Below are 20,239 nucleotides of genomic sequence, written 5' to 3'. Positions count from 1 at the left end.
TCTTCTCTAGATTTGGAGAAGATAAAGGCGTATATCGATTCCTTTCGTTTTGGTGCACCTCCACACGCAGGTGGTGGAATAGGTAAGTATCTGTGGTTTATTTTGTTCTGTGTTAGCCTGAGCTTAATTTAAACTGCTCAGTCTCAAGCAGGATTCAATACAAAATTCAGAATAATAGCCTTGTTAGGTAAATGTGTGGGGCTGTTTATCCTGAAGAATTTAAGGCAAGAAGCTAAAATGTAAGCATCATCATAAAATAAATAGGCAAAATATTAATGGCACAGTCTGGCAAGTTTAAAAAGTAGGTGATAACAATAAAAAAATGCCAGTTTATTAGCCAGGCATATAACTTTCAAATGTGACCAATGAGGAAAATTAAGGAGGCAAGAAAATACTGTGTTGTGTATGGATTTATCGTAGCCTACTAATACGAGAATGCACCGGTCTTGTAGTGCATTTGATGAAGCTGTTCTGCAGCGAGGAGAAATAAGTGATCACTTCTGTTCTTACTTGGTGCTGTGACTGAATGTCACTGGTCAGCTTGGCTGATGCTAATTGTTGCAGCAAAGGGTATTGCACCTTCATGTCTTGGGTGTATTTTACGTATTAAAATGAAAAAAAAAAGTTTTAGGCATCTTAATGATAATAATTCACAGTTATGCACATTGCTTTCATTAGCAGGATGAAATCTCTCTGGAAATAGGACAAAATACTTTGTAGGTCCTGATCAATGCACACAATGATTTTTTCGACTCAGTCCCTCCTGCATTTGCCTTACGTTTGTAAAGTATATTCAGTATATTCTCAGCATGCTCTCAGAACAGCTTCGTAAGTACGCCTTCAGTAAATGCATTAAATCTGCAATATGCTGTTGAGACAACTGTTTTGCGGTACCTAACGAGATGTAGTTGTTGGTGATCATGCAGTACTTGTGAGCAGAGGCCATGCAGCATTTGCAGATGATCCAGAATCATTTAGGTGGGTCAGAACTGACATCAAGGAAGCTGAAGCTACATCTCTTCTGCAGAGTCAGTGCTCCTTGTGGCACATCCCAGAGGTCTGGCCAAGAACCAGCCAAACAGATGCTGTGAGAATTAAGACTGGTTTCTAGCTGTTTCAGGTGGAAACCTTAACACAGATGGGGCAGTGTGTGAACACTAGTGTGCCTCTGGGTTTCATCTTAGCATGGCTGGGGTGCATGGGGAGCCCCATGGATTGGGAAGTCCTTCCGCGTTCCACAGTACACACATAACCTCCAAGATTTCAGGAAGAAGGGACATAATGACCAGTGAAATACTACCATAAAGATGTCAGCAGATGGTTACATGGGTACTTGTTGCTGAATCTACGTTTTTGAACTGCAGAGGGTTTGGGATAAACTTCCCCAGCTGTAGGTTTTTACTGTAGTTGCCAATGGCACTTAATGTCTCTTACTCTGAGGCCATTAGGGCTGGTTTGGACTGTCCTGTTACTGTATTCAAGGTACAGTTTTCCTGATCACCCGCCTCCCCTTTCAATTTTCTACACAACCTTTCTTGAAAGTCCAAAGTGAGTCAGAGCAGAGTCGTATCTCTAGTACCATTGCTTATGGATACATGCTCCAGATGAAGTCTGTGTCGTGACAGAAGGCACTGTATGTAAAATTCCTAATTTTTGATTCTAGCTCCTCTCTGTAGCGAGACGTGCTAATGCACACATCTCAGTCTTTGGTCACGCTACTGTGTGATGCTGGCTGCAGGTATCAGTACCTTTAGCTTCTGAAGAGTTTCAAACAAAAGACTGACTATACTGATGGAGTGTTTTCATTTGTTCTAGGGCTGGAAAGAGTAACCATGCTGTACCTAGGGCTGCATAATGTTCGTCAGACCTCCATGTTCCCACGGGATCCCAAACGGCTGACACCCTGACATGAGCAACTTTTGAAAGTTTGAGATGATTTGCCCTGCAAGTATGATATGATTGCAAGCATATCCCCTGCTCCTGATGAACCTGTATCGATTTGAGTGTTAAAATATGCAATAAAAAAAAGAACATCTCATTTATTGAAGTGCCACAAGAATTTTTTTATCCTTAACTTTTTATTTAAAAGAAAATGTTTTAACAGATCAAGACTCTTTGTATTGGCAACTGCATATTTTTAATGAAAATGTGATACTTTGAGTTAGTATTCTAGTGTCACATTAAATTGTATTATGTTTCTAAATATTTTAATAAATTATGCAATAAACATTTTGCATTTTTAACTTACATCAGCAAGATGGAATATTCTGAAATACAGAATTGGCTCAAAGCTAAAATAACTGGATGCTTGCAATTTAAAAATCAGGAAGAAGCCAGTCAATTGTTAAGTTACGTGAGTGTCAGGTAGAGAAGCAGGTAAGAAGAACATTCTTAACAGAAAGTCTTCATATGAAATTGTGAAAATAGATTGCAATAAATCTCTCAAAGTAAATTAGATACAAAATCTGTCTTTCTGGGTTTTGCTTTATATCCTCACAAGGTAATCATGAATCAATAAGGGTTGTCTTGGCTGTTTGTTTTTTTTAATGATGCAGTATCTGCCTGAAGTTTAAATTTATTAATTTGTTTCTGTTATCTTCCTTTTTTTTTTTTTTTTGAAAGTTGTATATAAGCCATAGGCCTGTTCTTTTATTTTATGTTACTATTTGAGAAGGGATAGAAGGTTACACACACTCATGGAATACACAAGGGATATATAATATCCTCAGAAAATAAATGGACAGTGAGTTTGGGAGCAGGTCATGTGTTTTCCTGCCTGACCCAGCCTCCAGGATAACAAACAAAACAAATCTTGCAAGGATTTCTTTGTTGCCAATGAAGGAAAGTCAAATAATGTAAGCCAACCTATTTCAGGTCATTTTTTTCATTTATAAATGCTGTGAACAGCCCAATTGTTGTACATCTAGAGACACTGGGTGTTAGCTTCTAAGTCAGAGTACTTCTAAAATTCTTTCTAGACATCCTTTTTCTCAAATGACTCGCTTGAACCTCCTCAATTTGCAGTGATGTGCAAAGCTACTTCTCTTCCTTGTGCTCCCAACCCAAAGGATGTGCCCTGCATTTGGAGAGGAACCAGTGTATTTCAAACTTCTTTTTATGGATCAGATAGGTGCTTTTCAAACTTAAAACATTTTTGTTAAGTATGGATGCCAAAGAGCAAAGGCGCAAATTCCTTACTTGGACTCTGTAATACTTTAATATTCATACGTATTTGTAATTCCTGACTTAATTTTTGCTTAATGTTTTACATGATAAGGCTTTCAGGAGGAGGTACGGTTTAGACAGTCTGTGTTATTGTTACTACCTTGCTTTTTAAATGTCAGAGGAGTCACATACTGGTTATGCTACAAAAAGGTCAGCAAGGCTGTGTATAAATTGTGTACAATTCATAAAAGGGCAAATCATCTTTTGCAGCTGCTGTTGAACAAGACTTAATTTTAATGTTTTGTGACGAGTTCTCCATTAGAAAACAATCATACTAAAGGTCAGTTAGGTAAAGCGCTACAAATGTAAAAGTTAACTTTGTTTAGAAGTCACAAAATTCAAGGAATAACATACTTTGCAGCTTTGCTTATGAGTCTGTCATAATTAATTTACCATGGAATCTTCCCCAGATTACTAACTTTAAGATCTTACAGTGTACCCAGTTGTACTTTACAAAGCTAAGTGGGTTGTAAATATAACTTGTCATCACAGACTTCCTACTGATGAACCCAAGTTTCAAAACAGTTTATTCAGCTAGGCCAATTGAAATGAATTTAATTTGTTCACACAGAACTGGTAACGTATTACACAACAGAAGCGCATCCTTCTAATAAGGAGCAAAATTACTGACTTACATTTCCTGCCAACAAAAAAAAATAATATTGTGAGAACTATGTTTCTTGCTTTAGATTTGGCAGCAAGTTTTGTGCATACATTCCTCTAACTACTGTGCTTGTCCCAATTCTGTTAGAGGTCTTCACGCTCATGGTATAGTTTGATTTATTCAGTAGCTGCACAAGAATGAGAATTCAGATGGAGGCCCCGATTCCTTTGTATGCAGAATCCTTTCATGCAGTGTTTCTTAGCTAACTGAAAATAATTATGATCATAAATCAAAATGCAAAACCCATGTGTCCTGAATGTAATCTTAATGGGATACTTTAGTGGGAGTTGCACATAATCAGAACTGAGTTTGAAACCTTGCAAACAGTAATTTTAGAACTTTATGTTGCTTTCATAGGTAATGACTGTGGTTTGGTAGTACTGGAAAAGTCAAACCTGTACATAGTCCTCTATTTCCAGTAACTTGCAGGAAGTTCAGCATTTTACATGGAGTCCATGCTGCTGCTGCTGCTTCTCCACCAGTTACAATGTTTTCAGTGGGTGGTTTTTTTTCTCCTTACATCATATAGAGATGGTGATTACAATCGTGCAGTTCTTAAAACGAGGTACTATAAAGGATATTGGTAAGGGTTAGACAGGGAGTCATCTCAAAACAAACACTAAAGCTTCAGTTTGCTTCTGAAGTTTTAACTACAAGCATTTTCCTGTGAAAACCCATCTCTGCTCACTGAGCTTCTTGTCTGAATCTTCCCAGCAGGAAAGACGACTCAGTCTGGTCTTTTGGAAGCGAAGTGCAAGACAGGTTCCCCACAGCTGCACACACCTGCTGCAGTTTAGCCCTGGTGGGCAGCTAAGCGCCACACAGCTGCTCACTCCCTGCCCAGTGGGCCAGGGGGAGAGGAAAGGAAAAGTAAAAGCAGGAAAACTTTGCGCTTCCACCCCAGGCCAATCAATTCCGGGTGTATTGGATACCCCTCCACATGAAAGCAGCCGGTGGTCTGCACTCTGCTGCCAAAGGGATGGAGGAGAACACATTTGCAACATCCATTGGGGCACACTGCTTGGCTGCCTTGGGCTCCCATTCATCCTGGGGTTCCAGCATGTCCCGTACAGTGGCACGCTTTCATTCAGGCCACAGGAGTCCACTGTTAGCCACCACTCCACACACCCTGCTGCCAGCCATGGTTTCCCCTTTGGGCATGGTCCTGTGTGCCAAAAAGAGCAAGCCTGGAAAAACAGCATGTGTTCCTGACAGCCATCTCTAGAGTACACAACTTGCCCAAACAGATTTTAATTATTCACTATTCCTTGTTTGGGTATTTGCATGCAGGGGTGGGGTAATTTTTTTTTTTTTTTGGTGGAGAGATGATGAAAAACCAGAAGTATCTAGGGTGAATTATTACTTTTTTAAAAATAAGCCTCACTAACCAACTTTGCTTCTGCACATTTTTTCTGGTAGAGTCTCAAAATACGGAATTTACTCCCTACAAGTTTTTTAAAAGTTACTGTTAATTCTACTGGTTTCTCATTTTCTTTGATTTAAAAAAGCATGGAAGCACAGGATAAGTTGTATACAGTTGAGCAGTTTTTCTTCTACTTTGCCACCACTTTAACCCTTAGCCATCTTCAAAAAGAAAAAGGCAAAAAAAGCCCCCAACTCTCAAAAAGCTGTAATTCTTTTCCAAAGCACAACTGCATTAAAATAATAACTGTCAAAAAAGACTAACCCAGCCAGGACTTCCACTCTGACCTCTGCAGTGAGAAGTGAGTGGACTGTGCAGAACTGAATCCACAGCACTATACCCAAAATCACCAAATTGCCAGGCAGCCTTTCCATTTCGCAATTAAGACTAGGCTCTGTCCACTATATGGCGAGTGTACCTTGACATGAAATAACAGCACCAGGGAGCCCGGGCTGCTAGCACTTTTAAAAAGGTTTCAGGACTGACTTAATTAAAACAAAATTACCAGTTTAGGCAGAGAGTAATGACTTTGCAGGTGGCAGAGCAATTCTAAGCAATTTTTCATAGATAGCGGAACAGTTCCTACTGTCAGGCATGGTGTGCCACCAGCTGCCGGTAGTAATGGCACAAGCTAGCTCGCGCCACCCTCCCCTGAAACACAGCGGTTCCAACGAGGAGCCAAGCAGCCAGACCAAGGCCTGACCCTCACCCGGCTCGGTTTATACCCGTCACCCCTGAGGACAGGCCCCCACGGCACCCAGCGGGTCTGTCAGCGGCAGCCCACCCAGGGGCCTGCTGCGCACAGCGCCGGGACATCTCAGCAGCGCCCAGGGCAGCCATGGCCCTGTCACCTGTGCCTGCAGCTGTGCCACCCCCCGTGCTACCAGGGCCCCGTGCAAGCTCGCAGCAGCCTCCCGCAGCAGGGGCCTGCCTGCCTGCGGGACACACTCCTCCAGCACAGGCTGAGGTCCTCCACAGCACCGGCAACTTTGCTGACAAACCAACCAACCCACCCCCTGCCCCGGCAGGTAAAGCCAAGCACAAGGCTGGGGAGCGGCGCGCTGAGGGGAGCGGCTGGGGGGTTCTGGCGGAATCCGCCCGCCCCTCACAGAGTACCCCCGGGCCGCTCGCGCCCCTCGTTCTTTGGCGCGAAAACGCGCCGGGGGGAGCAGGGGCGGCGGGGCGGGGCTCAGTGGGGCGGCGGGCGCTGATTGGCCGGCGCGGCGGCACGGCGGGGCACGTGGGGCGCGCAGTGGCGCGAACAGGCGCGGGTACCGGGTGGGGGTCGGGATGGATCTGGCGGCGGCGGCGGGGGATGCGGCCGCTGCACAGCAGCACCAGCAGCTCCGCGATGAGGTGGCCGAGAAGTGCCAGAAGTTGTTTCAGGACTTCTTAGAGGAGTGAGTGAAGGGGGTCGGGCCTGGCGGCGGGCGGGCAGGGCCGCCAGGAGGCGGCGGCCCGCTCCGTCAGGCGCTTGCGGACCGCCATTTGGGTGAGGCGCTGACCGGGCCTGTCGCCCCTGCCCCTCGCGTCTCAGCCAGGAAAGCTCTCCCGCGGGCTGGGCCCTGCCGTGAAGCGACTGCCTGGCGAGGGGGCGCGGGGGGGGAGCCCCCTGGGCTGGCGGCACCCCTGGGAGAGCTTTCGGGGGGACCCCGGTCCGTGCCCCTGGTCCCTTGTAGTAAAGTTTTGTGAGGGCCAGGTTGAAAATCCCGCTCACGGCTTGGTCGTTACACTTTGGTGCACTTGGCTTTCTAGGTTTGGCCCCTGTCAGCGGCAGACTGGGAGGCCCGTTATCATCACCCTGAGGAAACAAAACCTGTTTTGATGGTGCAGAGTCATTGTTAAACTCTCAGTGCAGTTCTGTGTGGCAGGCCTGCTGTATGAGGTGCAAACCTGGTGCGTCTGCGCTGCGGTGTTGGTAGAACAGACACAGCAAAGGGGGTGGAAGAAGAAAGAAATGCTGTTCAGAAGGGCCTTTGCGAGGGGCTGTAGGCCGTCATCGTTCTCTTGCACACACCTGAATGTGTGCGATCCTTTTCTTTGCCTTCTTTCCTGCATTCAGAAGTATTCCGTTGCTACCTGACGTGTAACTGCAATGAAATGTTTTCCTGTATCACTTTCAGATTCCAGAGCAGAGATGGGGAGGTCAAATACTTACATGATGCTGAAGAACTGATTCGGCCGGAGCGGAACACGTTGACTGTAAGCTTTGCGGATTTGGAGCAGTTCAATCAGCAGCTCTCTACCACTATTCAGGAGGAATTTTACAGGTAAAATGTAGAGATTACCTGAGAGCTGAGCAGTGCTGTGGTCTCAGCACCATAACATCTTACATGTTAGGTTAAAAAAAAAAAAAAAAAAAGAGGTTTATCTGCTTTCTGTATCCTGAAAACACTTACATTGAAGATTTTTTTAATTGTTTTGGTTTTTTTACTGGATCAAACCTTATTTTCTCAGTAGATTCCTCTCTAGAGACTGTTAGTTAACTAGGCAGTTGCATTTATTCTGGTAAAGAAATAAACACTCAGGGTGGGAATACAGAATAAACTCTAGAACTTCTTGCTCTAAAAACATTTTATTGAGCCAGTGGCTTATTTTCTGGACCTACCTTCTTAATAGAAGGATGGAAGTGACATAAAATGAGGCTTAAAAGAGCCTGTTTTCAGACAATAAAGCAAATGGCATTATTATGCAGTAGTCTTACATTCTGCATATTTAGATTAGCTTTTGTGTGTTCTTGCATAATGTGGCAGTAAAAGCCAGAACCTGAAAATGTATGATACAAGCGTTTGATGTAGTCTAAAGTGAAGAAGGCAATTTGATAGCTTCCATAAAATTTGAACGTATTTTCCATATTTCAGAGTTTACCCTTACCTTTGCCGAGCAGTAAAGACTTTTGCCAGAGACCATGGAAATGTTCCTTCAAGCAAGGACTTCTATGTTGCATTCCAAGACCTACCTTCCAGACACAAGTAAGATTATTATTAACTCCAGAAAATTGTGCATTTTTACTACTGAAAAAAGGTCTCAAAGCATACTGAAAATGTTTTTGTTACATAGTGTGAAATGCACAGTTGACCAACACAATTACAAAGAAGTTTCCTGATCTTGTGCAGGGTATTTTTTGAAAGTTTTTCATTTGTGAATTGTACTCGGATGCTTAACATTTATCATATTCCACAAACAAATGTCACTTCTCTCAATTTGCAAAAATGATTTATATTATGTTGCTTTTGAAGTACCAGGGAAGTAACTTTTGCGTTGATTTGACTTTTAGTGTTAGTCTTATAGTGTGTAAAATCATAAAATGATAACGTATTATAGGATCTTTCTTTCTCTTGTCTGTTACAGCTGTTGTTTTAGTCACAGACTGAATGAACCTGCATTGCATCTTGGTGCTTGGGTAGTACCCTGGGCTTAAAAATGTCAGCTCAACTTCAGAATTTAATCCGTATGAATTTGTTTTAAACAGAATTCGAGAACTGACTTCAGCAAAAATTGGCTCGCTGATGCGTATCAGTGGACAGGTGGTACGTACCCACCCCGTCCATCCTGAGCTTGTAAGTGGAACCTTCCTGTGCCTTGACTGCCAGACAGTGATTAAAGATGTGGAACAGCAATTTAAATACACACAGCCAAACATTTGCAGAAACCCAGTCTGTGCCAATAGAAGAAGATTCCTGCTGGACACAAACAAATCAAGATTTGTTGATTTCCAGAAGGTACGGTGGTGAGGTTGGGGGACAGCTCCTGTGGTAATTGAAGGGTGTTGTTTGTACTCCTGCACATTGGAGACAGTTGATTTTAGTTCTGTCAACACCAACAAAAGGCACTGGCATTTTTGCAAATAGTTTCTTTCTGTCTGTGGAAGGCTTATGTTTAAGCATGGGAAATCATGAGTAGTATAGCATCAAAGTAGTTTTGTTGCACGATGTTCGTTGCCTAAGCAAGCCACTGAAAACAGACATATTTGAGCTGTTATTAGTCTTATATTGGGGGTACATCACATGGTGTTGTTTTAGACAAGTATGAAAAGAGGTCTTTTAGTATCTACGTTGTTTTGCTCTTCCAAGTAGATTTACGCTGTCAAATGCTCAGCACTTCACAACCTGCAATAATATTTTGTGTCAGTCACATTATCTGGACTCTTCAAGTTGCTTTTGCAGGCTCTCAGAATTGTCATTGTAACCCCTGTGTATCCTCTTACGTTTCTCCAAAGCACCTTTAGAAATTGATTAGTGAAGGGATTTTTGGTTGTTTTTTTTTTTATTGTAAGAGGAATTTTGTGACTGACATGGATGGCAGCAATCAAGTGCTACTCACTGTATTTATTAACAGCTTAGCTTCTGAGATTTGATGATGTTCACTAAGTGCTTAATATTCTTTCCCTCCCCAGGTTCGCATTCAGGAGACACAGGCTGAGCTGCCACGTGGTAGCATTCCTCGCAGCGTGGAAGTGATCTTGCGTGCAGAAGCAGTGGAGTCTGCTCAGGCAGGTGACAAATGTGACTTCACAGGGTCACTGATTGTCGTGCCTGATGTGTCCCAGCTCTCAACACCAGGTTTGTTGCTACTGCGTATGACCTCAATGAGAAGTCCTTCCCTGCTTTTTCTGGGAACTGCTGTTCTGACCCCGCTCTAATGGCAGGAGTGCGCGCAGAAACCAGCTCCCGGGTGAGTGGGACAGAGGGCTATGAAACCGAAGGCATTCGAGGACTTCGCGCCCTTGGAGTCAGAGAGCTGTCATATAAGCTAGTTTTTCTAGCTTGTTACGTTGCACCAACAAATCCACGGGTGAGTCTGCAAAGAAAATCTGGGAGCAGGAATGGATAAAGCTTTAAATGTGTGCACCACCTTCCTGTATGTTTGACTGTCTCTATATTCTGACTGGACTTATACAGCAAGTTTTTTTCTTTGTTGTTTGTGGCAGTTTTCACAAATGTGATTATTGGCTAGTGTTACCAATTTATTCTAAGGAGTTATGTGGTCCATTGATTTCCATTCAGATTTCATCCATTTCTGCAGCATTTCCTGTTCCTCCAGGAAGTCCTATTGCTGCATTTTGTCACAGGGAAAACAGCAATCCTTCTTTCTTGTTCCCTCTGTTTTTTCCCATAACATCTTGGGATGCTACTACAACATAGTAAGTAATACTGAATATGGCTGAGCTTGAGCGTGGTATGATATTTGAATCTATAATTCTGCTAGCACCTTCACTTAGGATAAAATTAGTGTCTGTTATTTTCTGGGGGTAGAAGTTTCCTGCTTCATTCCAGAGTAATGAAAAACCTTCTAAATTCCGGTTAATGAAGAATGCTTACAAAGGCAGATTCTAGCCAAACGAATGTGTACTGGTTTACTCTCTTTTTAATCTCTGGACAGGCATCTCTGCTGGGTTTTCTCACTAACTGAAGTACACTCCATTGATTTTGCCCTCTTAGGAAATTGTCTTACTGGTTTTTAAAGGTATAAGTTGATGAGCTTCCTTAGCCTAAGGTCAGCTTTTCTGAATGTGTTCCTCCCATTCAGCTTACAGAGCAAGTTTTTGTAACCTCCTGCCTGCAGTACTCTCATTCAGTAGTGGCCATGTTATTACTTCTGTTACTTTTTTTTTTTTAAAAAGTATTTCCTGTGTTTAGTTTGGTGGAAAAGAGCTCCGAGATGAAGAACAAACTGCAGAAAGCATTAAAAACCAAATGTCTGTGAAAGAGTGGGAGAAGGTTTTTGAAATGAGCCAAGATAAGAACCTTTACCATAATCTGTGCACCAGCCTCTTTCCCACTATCCATGGTAAGAGTCCAGCTGTTGCCTCAGAGAGGGAAGATTTCACTTGTAAAAATACTCCTTTTGCTGTCTGTGTAGTGCCTTTTTGTGAAAGCTTGAAAGCCCTATGCCAGCTACCATAAACTCTCCCCTCCAGCACTGGTTATGCTAGAAAAGGAGAACCTATTTGCTGAGTACTTGCTGGGTTTGATCTTGAAAGCCTGCAAGACTAGTCAAAATGTTTTTTCTATTGAGTGATCTACTACTAAACCCTAGAATTGATAGCTGGGTCTAAGTTCTCTTTTATATGGCCTTCCTTCAAAAGATTTACGGGTTCCAAATATTTGTATGCTGTTCTGTAAGTGTGTGTATATATGTTTGCAGTTGTTTCTGGCTCAGAGCTAGTTTGAGGACTCAGATTGCTTAGGTCTGAAAAGTTTGATCTGCTGAATTTGGTCTGTATTCTGAGCCACTGTAGCATAAAGGAATTCAGCTGCTTTCTGAATCATTCTGCCCTGAAACTGTATCAAACACATAAATGCAATTTTAGTGGATGTTTAGCAAATAGAGCATTTGAGCACATCTGCTCAGGATTTACCTAAAATTATAGTGGGATGAAGGTTTTTTTTGAATATGAAAAATGTGGTATTTTCTTTGGATTTTTAGTCAGTTGTCTTTTCTGGGGCAGGTAATGATGAAGTGAAACGTGGGGTTCTGCTGATGCTTTTTGGAGGAGTTCCTAAGACCACTTCAGAAGGCACTTCACTGCGTGGGGATATCAATGTTTGTGTTGTTGGTGATCCAAGTACAGCCAAGAGTCAATTTCTAAAGTAAGCATCTCATTAAAACTCAGTATTTATATGTTGTCTACTGTGACTAGAGCTATAAATGTGTACTGTGTCTCCTCTATGTTAAACAGAGGAAAGGGAAGTGAAATATTTAAGAATATTTTCCAGGAATTGTTTGGATGTGGTTGAAGTATTTGAACAGGGCTGAAGCAAACTCACAAAGCCCCTGTGGTAATTACCAAAGAATGAATTAAGACTTTTTTTGTTCTTTAGGTAGTTATGAAAGTATGAATTTCCAAATATTTTTGAAAGACATTAAATATTAAAATTACAGTTTATTGCACATCTTAAAATATCGGAGTTAGCTGAAATAATGATTCCTCCCTGCCCCTATTTTTAGCTTGGTTTAAATTGGTAGGTCCCAACACTTTGGACAAATGGACAACTATTAGTCCTGAAAAATAATCATGAAACAATTGTGGTTTATGCTACATCTTACAATAGTATGCTTTTTTTATTGGAAATTCTATTTAATATGGTTTTATTTTATCATGTTCATTTATATCTGCATCATTCTCCATGCAGCTGATCTCCTTGTAGCGTACACTGCAACTCAGAAATGTAGAGGCACCACAGAAGCTGCCTTGGGCTGTCTGTGGTCAGTCTCACTGCTTCCTACTATGAAAGCATTTGTTCCTTTGTGCTGACATTTACCTGACCTGTAAGGAGCTGGTTAGCTTGTGAAGTCTGCAGAAAACTTGTGGGAGGAGGTCTGGATCATTACTTTTGTTCTGCTGGTTTAAGCAGAGGTGAATAACAGCCCTGTGATAGACTAAGGATTAGTTTCCAAGGCTTGCTCAATCATTAGAGGTGGGAGGGCCTACTTAGATATTAATTGCTTCCTGAAGGAAGGAACAAATCCTGGCCTGAGAGGTTGAAAGCAGTACTGTGTTACAGTTGACTTGTTTCTGCAGGTTTTAATCTGACGTTGTAAGTATGTTTCTCACTGTTATTTCTCTGCATAGACATGTAGATGAGTTCAGTCCTCGTGCTGTATACACTAGTGGAAAAGCCTCCAGTGCTGCTGGTCTAACAGCAGCTGTTGTAAAAGATGAAGAATCTCATGAGTTCGTCATTGAAGCTGGAGCACTGATGCTGGCGGATAACGTGAGTTTGGGAATTAGGTTCCCGCATCCCATCATTGATTAATGACAAAGAGCCCCAAATTGTCTTAATGGTGTTTTTTTCCAAAAATGATTTAATTTGGGTGACCTACCATTTTTTATTCTTCGGCTGCAGGGTGTTTGTTGCATTGATGAATTTGACAAAATGGAGATGCGGGATCAAGTAGCCATTCACGAAGCAATGGAGCAGCAGACTATATCCATTACTAAAGCAGGAGTGAAGGTAGCTTGCACTGTTCCGCTGGTTGTGTAGTCTGTACAATCATCTGACTGTTAGTTACGTGTACTGATCTAGCGTTGATCTGTCAGAATTTCTTGTCAGCTCTGCAGCTGCCTCACTGTGGCAGGACAGAGATCACTTGCCTGCAGTTTTTGGGCCACATACCCCAAAAAAGATCAGAAATGTTACTGAAAGGAAAAGAAAAAAAAATTATAGTGGACAGGAAACAGAAAATGGGGAGATCCTAACCTTGAAGTAACCCCAAAAGAGGATATAGATTTCTGTGTGTGTTTGTAGAAGCAAAGTATCTGTTTGCACTGTTAAAAGTGCTTTTCACAACTCCCTGTTTTTAAGGGCTCGTTGTCAAGAGCGTGAAAATGTTAAAATACTTGATTCACCAAGTGTCATGGGGCAGAGACCTGGTTAGAAAGGGCTGGTTTGGGTTCTTCTGAGGATTGATTGTTGTCATATCTCCATTGAAACTCCTAATCTAAAAGATGTTGTGCTGATCATTTGAATAACAATGATTTGCTTCGAATGAAAGTGGTCACAGATTATTTTATTTCCCCCCCCCTTTTTTTCTTTTTTTTTTGCTTCCCCTCATTGTCAGGCTACCCTGAATGCCAGGACCTCTATTTTGGCTGCAGCAAACCCAGTTGGTGGGCGCTATGACAGATCCAAGTCACTGAAACAGAATATAAACCTGTCGGCTCCCATCATGTCTCGCTTTGATCTCTTCTTCATTCTTGTGGATGAATGTAATGAGGTAATTTTAAGGAACTGTAGAATAATTTATGTCAGAAAAGACCTCTGGAGGTCTGTAGTCTAACCTCATGCTCAAAGCAGATGACTGAGAACAGGTTGCCAAGACCTTGACCTGGTTAGTTCTGAGTATCTCCAAGGATGGAGATTCTGCAGCCTCGCTAGGCCCCTAGTGCAATTTTTAACAAGTCTCAATGTGTTTAGAAAATAATAACTAATCTAATAATCTAATCAGAATTTCCCCTCGTTCGGTTTATAATTCTGTGCATTCTGTACTTCTGAGAACAATCTGGCTCCATCTCATATCTATACTCGCCAATGAGGCAGTTGCTTGCTTTTCAAGCTGAACAGACCCAGCTTTTTCAGCTTCTCATACTTCATGTACTCCTGCCCTCTGACCATCTTGGTGGCCCTCTGCAATTTTAGGTGAAGCTGATCTCATGAGTGTGTCTGGCTTCTGCTTTTCTTCTCTGAAGTTAAAAGCCTGCAGTACAAATTTGAACATGCTCTGCTGAATACAAGGATACTGCCTTTTCATCTTGTAGTGATTTGACCTGCAAACTTGACACCATTAGTCATTTTTACAAATCGCTGGTCACTAAGGCTAAGGCTGCTACCACCTGTCTGTGTGGCATTTGCCTTGGGAACGCGTGAGATACAGAGATTAATGTTGGTTCAGCACTGTTCTCTCTGCTGTTTTGCTCGGAGTGATTATCTAATTGAGAAGGGACTGATGAAAGAGAGTAGGCTGAAAAGGAAGAAAGCAGTTCCCACGCTGCAAAGTGCTGCTTTCTGCCTGTTCTATGGCTAACGTGTAACCCAGGAGAGTTCCAAGGAGGTTATAAATCTTTAAACTGCTTTTTATCCCTTCTCTTCTATGTTTCCTTATATTAAAAACCTCCAGGACATTCTCTTGATCTTCTGACAGAGTCTGGCCTCTGGAAAGACTGGCTCTGCCATGAGAGTTGCAAGTGAGGGAGGGGAATGGGAAGGAAGAATGTAGTTGTTGTTCGATATTTGGCTGATGTTGTAAAAGTGACCTGACAGAGCAATAATATCCCAGGTTACAGACTACGCCATTGCCAGACGCATAGTGGATCTGCATTCCAGAGTAGAAGAATCTGTTGATCGTGTCTATTCATTGGATGATATCAGAAGGTATCTGCTGTTTGCAAGACAGTTTAAACCAAAGGTAATTCTGCTTTCCTGTATGAGTAGTTCTGTATGAGGAGGTCCAATGGAACAGTTGCTTTGTAGCGTGCTTTTTTTCCGGCAAATGCAAAGACACTTAGTGTAGTGTTCTCTCAAGAAAGGAGCTGTAAACTCAGTTACCTAGAAAATGACATCATTTGGAACCATGTACTCTCTTTGTGTGTGTTTTGTTTCGTTTTTTTTTTTTTTTTTTTTAATTCCAGAAACCCAGCCAGTCGAGCTGAGACTGTTAGAATCAGTAGTTGTTATAATCACCAACTGCTCTGGTTGCAGTTCTTAACCTCTGTCTGGAATGACTGAGGGGTCGTTTCCTAGCTTTCTCATACCTCAAGGGCATGGGTTATTCAACACTGCAGAGATTTTTGTCTTTTATTGACATAGGTTAATCAAACAGTTTGTCTTTATTTTAAAAGGATATTGTTCCTCAATATTTCTTTGTGGTAAAATACAGAACATGGGAAACTGCTCTAAGTACAAATTTTTGTGGTCAATCCAAGTAGCAGCTTGGATGGGCTGTGCATTAGATTTTTCAGAACTACTTCTAATGCAGTTCTTCTCAAATGGAAGGAGTTACCCTCCCTTACAGAGTTTTGAAAACTCCCACTTCTTTTCTATGTCGCGAGTTTTTTTTCTGGCTGGATCTCTGTATGTGCAGATAGACTCAGGCTAAAAAGCATGCACACAAAGCTGTTGTCAATGTTAGTGTATTGAGCATACACCTGTGTGTGTGTTTGCATGCAGAATGAAAGGTAAATAAACATGGAACAGTCTAGTAGAGGCAGACATGAATGATGCCTGTAAGCAAGTCAGTGGAATGGAAAAATAGATATTATCAAAAATCTGCTGTAAAATAATGTGTCAATGTACTTATTCTAATATCGTTGTTACTGTAATTATTATTACAATATAATTTTAACATAATATGATCGCCATTATGTTTATGTGTAGTATGTGTGTAGCATAGACTATTTCAGAGAAAAGCAGTAGCTAGTACAGAAAAGTCTGGGAACTGCCAATCTAATGCAAAAAGAATGAACTTTAATACTTCTAACATGACATTGTCATACTGTCTGCTGTCACAAAGATATCTAAGGAGTCTGAGGACTTCATAGTGGAGCAGTATAAACGACTACGGCAGCGCGATGGCTCTGGCGCAACAAAGTCATCCTGGAGAATCACAGTGCGGCAGTTGGAAAGCATGATTCGTCTGTCTGAAGCTATGGCCCGTATGCATTGCTGTGATGAGGTATCAGGTTTTTGATGGAAGTTTGTTTATATAAATGTTGTGGGAGTTTTGGCTTTGCTATTTGACTGTGATACTGTACATACCTAAATCCCGTGGGTGAGGAGGAGAGCTTGGATCGTATTTTCACTTGTCATGTGGTCATGCTTGGTCTGAATTTGTATGCCAGATAAACTGTTTAAGGTATGTCTTTTAAAACTGAGATCAGCTGGTCCAAACTGAGAACATGGCATCTTTTTACGTTACAGTTGTATCAGCACTCTCAGCCCATTACTGTCAAATTATGACAAATAGGAAGAACAATCATCTGTTCGTATCATCCAGGGCTGTTGGTAGTGTGTCTCCTCATCTTGTGTAGTTTGTAATCTCTCACAGCTCTCTTACACCTGCAATCTAAGAAGCCAAAGTTCATCAAAGTATCTGAACCTCCCTAAAAGAACCTGTATTTGTGATCTGAGCTTCTCCTCCTGTCAACAAATGTTGAAATGTGTATCGCGTTGTGTGTATTAACTAGTATGACTACTATCCATCTAGTCTGCTTTAAAACTCAGCAGGCCTTTTGAAATGTTGATTAGGGGTTATGTGACATGTGCGGTGATAGAAGCTTGCTCGCTGGTTGTATAAGGACACCCATTGGGTTCTTTTTAATTAAATTCAGCTTACAAAGAAACGGATAGCTTTAAGGTTACGGCTCAGCTAGAGATTATTTTTCCAGTTTTTGCTTTTCAACTCTGGAGGAGAGTCTCATTAATCACATGAGTTTTTTTGTATTGTTTCTGTTCAGACCCATTTCTTTCATGTTTTTTGCTCCACTGATCTTTCTTCAAAATGTTCTTGGCTTAAGTAAAAAATTTTATCGACTGCACATGATCGCTTAAGCCTGAAAGATTCATCAGGCTGCTTATTCCCTCCATAACCTTCTGTGAACTCAGAGTACTTGTAGTGGGATATAATTTGATTTGCAGAGGATATACTGTTCAGGATTAATTAGGTGAGATGGTTAGAAAGGCCCACTGTCAGAGTCAGAGCTGTGTTTCTGGAGCTATTGGGGGGGGGGGGGGGGGGGGAAAGCTTTTTAACACTAGAAGAGCCACTGTGCCTATTTAATACATCTTTTTTCAAATCAGGTTCACCCAAAACATGTGAAAGAAGCTTTCAGGCTTTTAAATAAGTCCATCATTAGAGTTGAGACTCCTGACATCAATTTAGACCAAGACGATGAACAGCAAATGGGGGATCAAGAGGACCAGGATGGAGTCAATGGTAAATTACTTGCAGAGAATTTTTTCAAAGGGGAAAGTACTTCTAGGCTTACAACTTATCCTGTTTGAGTATATGCTTCTCTTCAGTTTCTCACCTATTTCTTATCTACTAAGGACTAGGAATCTTGACTCCTGTACTTAACTCTCTTGCTTCTTCAGCCTCTTTGTGGGACCACTCATCTGGTTGGTCAATGCAACGCTTTTCAGTGGCTCAGAGAATTAAGCCGTTTAAAGATGTTACAGTATTAAACCAGGGCATGTGTCCAAACAGGTGAGGCAGAAGCTCCAGCTGTGGTTGGTGGTCTTGTAAATGGAATCAATGGTCATTCTGAGGACATGGGCAAGGATGCTGCACCCAAAGCTTCTCTTAGACTGGGCTTCTCTGAGTATCGCCGCATTTCTAATCTCTTGGTGCTGCACCTCAGGAAAGCAGAGGAAGGTAAGAAATTTATTAAAAGGGTGGTAGACCCTGAATTCAGGGACTCACTGTTACTACGTCTCATGCTGTTGCATTTGGGATTTTCACTCCTGCTGAGACTTGAAACTTGTTAGGTCAGGTGTGAACCTGTACACGTGTGGTCTTACTACATCTGATGATATAAGCATGACTCCTTGGACTTTCTGGCTGTGATATCTTAGCCATTTGTCAAAACCTGGTAAGCAAAGGAACGTGTCAACAAAGCAGATCCAGGAAAGGATTTGTAGTATGTGTTGGTTTAACCCAGCTGGAAGAGTCAGCAGCAATGAAAACTGTAGCAAGAGCTTTAACATATGTCAGCAGCCACAACCCAAAGTATATACTTAACCAGTATGTGCCAAATGGCTTCTTCATTTCACGGGGTGAATAAATATTTCAGTTGCCATGAGGCTACTTCTGTAATGAAATGCAGCAGTTGTTTCATAGCATATACCAGTGGGACGGAGTCTTTGGGAGGGTGTGGAGACTACAGTAAAGCCACTTGGATGCATAGAACTGAGGAGCTTCAGTGCTCAATCTAAATACCTCCAATTAAATCCTGATACAACAGCCTTCTGTACAAAACATGATGCTTAAGAAACAGAATAAAGTCTGATGTTTCTTAAACGTCTCAAAAAGCACGTTTCTCTCTTCGGCATTGTAAATGTTAACATACAAATCCTTTTCTCTTGTGGTTAGAACAGTATCTTAATGTTACTGTGTTTATGCAAATTATTTTCTTTGCAGAAGAGGACGATTCATCATTAAAGAGGAGTGAACTTATTAACTGGTATCTAAAGGAAATTGAATCTGAAATAGAATCTGAAGAAGACCTAATAAATAAAAAGAAGATCATAGAGAGAGTCATTCACCGACTTACGCATTATGTATGTATAGAGATTTGTGGATAGTGAAAAAGGTTTTTAATTTACACAATGCAATGATTCATTTTTTTATGGAATACATTCCTAATTTGAGAAATATGTTTTGTGCTTCCATGTTATTGACTATGCAGTATAAAGGCCACCTTTGTTTAATACCTGTTAAAAATCATTATAGAGAAAACTCTGAAATTAATTAAGGGTTATATATAAGCTCACAGTACCATATTATGTCCCTATAGAAGTGTAAATGATTTTTTTGTAATGTTAGTTATACATGAGGAGACGGAAATACAAACAACACTTCATTCATAGCTTTAAGTCAGGGGGGCACTAGGGCAGTTTGGAGGAAAAAAATATGAAAATATAAAAGACATTAAAAGGTACAAACCCACTAGATTGAAGTGTTCCCAGAAAGCATACAACAAATAAGAGATTTCTACTGAATGTAATTGTTAATATTAGGAGCCTGTTAAAGAGGGAGTTCACAGTTAAAAGGGTTAAATGATTCATCAATAAGAGGTGGTACCAGTACAAAAAGGAGGCACCTTTCAAAAAGTACAAATAAATCCTTCTGTTCTTGTTTGAATACAATTTTTTGTCTGTTGCAGGACCACATTCTGATAGAACTGTCCCAGTCAGGACTGAGAGGGTCCAAAGAAGAGGAGACTTTTGATGAAGATCCATACCTGGTTGTCAACCCCAACTATCTGCTGGAAGACTAAGGGCTGAGAACTGGATTGTACAGCTGACTAGTTACATGTTGGAAAATGCATTCTTTTCTGGCAAGGGTTGCTCTATAGCTAATGTCTTAAATTCCTCTGAACTCTTTACTGTGGAATGCACCAATCTGCTGTTAGTAATACATGATGGCTCATTTACACAGAGTTTTTAAACGGGGAAGTTCTTTAAAGAAATGACACACATGTATTACTTTTGTTATTAATTCTGGGTTTCAGTGCCATCATCCAGATGCAGAAGAGAATAATCCAATAGCCGTTTTCAGCATCAAGCTATGTAGATGCTTGTTTTAAATGAAAGGAATTTTTCATTGTTCTTCTGTTGTATTTAGCAGTGCCTTATGCTGTAGGTTTTTAAATAAAAAACCATTAAATATCTGGAGCTGTCTGGAGGTGGGTTTGTTGTCACTCCTAT

At 41.4% G+C, this 20,239-nt stretch overlaps 2 protein-coding genes across 2 annotated transcripts in view; both read left to right on the top strand.

The window, feature by feature from the left end:
- DARS1 (aspartyl-tRNA synthetase 1) overlaps positions 1–2,042 on the top strand; it is a 41,433-nt gene extending 39,391 nt beyond the window's left edge. Inside the window, exons 15-16 of the mRNA XM_080399663.1 lie at positions 11–82; positions 1,816–2,042. Of these exons, the coding sequence (XP_080255789.1) occupies positions 11–82; positions 1,816–1,907 (164 nt within the window). The 3' untranslated portion in view covers positions 1,908–2,042. The remainder of the gene's footprint in view (positions 1–10; positions 83–1,815) is intronic.
- Positions 2,043–6,561: 4,519 nt separating this feature from the next.
- Positions 6,562–20,202, top strand: MCM6 (minichromosome maintenance complex component 6). Its single transcript, XM_080399650.1, has 17 exons — positions 6,562–6,712; positions 7,436–7,582; positions 8,174–8,284; positions 8,785–9,034; positions 9,709–9,874; positions 9,961–10,106; positions 10,952–11,102; positions 11,764–11,905; positions 12,889–13,030; positions 13,163–13,270; positions 13,878–14,033; positions 15,093–15,221; positions 16,326–16,487; positions 17,612–17,747; positions 18,018–18,185; positions 18,951–19,090; positions 19,696–20,202. The coding sequence occupies exons 1-17, from the start codon at positions 6,603–6,605 to the stop codon at positions 19,807–19,809; spliced, it is 2,478 nt and encodes an 825-aa protein (XP_080255776.1). The 5' UTR covers positions 6,562–6,602; the 3' UTR covers positions 19,810–20,202.
- The last annotated feature ends 37 nt before the right edge of the window (positions 20,203–20,239 follow it).

Source organism: Falco punctatus (assembly GCF_963210335.1).
Source record: "Falco punctatus genome assembly, chromosome: 8".
Lineage (NCBI taxonomy): Eukaryota > Metazoa > Chordata > Aves > Falconiformes > Falconidae > Falco > Falco punctatus.
Note: the sequence above shows the minus strand (reverse complement) of the source record. Positions and strands in the feature narration are given on the sequence as shown.

What these genes read in the sequence shown, in the direction of transcription:
- MCM6 (XM_080399650.1), top strand. Translation starts at nt 6,603, where the DNA reads ATGGATCTGGCGGCGGCGGCGGGGGATGCGGCCGCTGCACAGCAGCAC. An exon ending in ATTCAGGAGGAATTTTACAG is followed by an intron (nt 7,583 to 8,173) that starts GTAAAATGTAGA and finishes TCCATATTTCAG; the next exon opens with AGTTTACCCTTACCTTTGCC. An exon ending in GATTTGTTGATTTCCAGAAG is followed by an intron (nt 9,035 to 9,708) that starts GTACGGTGGTGA and finishes TTCCCTCCCCAG; the next exon opens with GTTCGCATTCAGGAGACACA.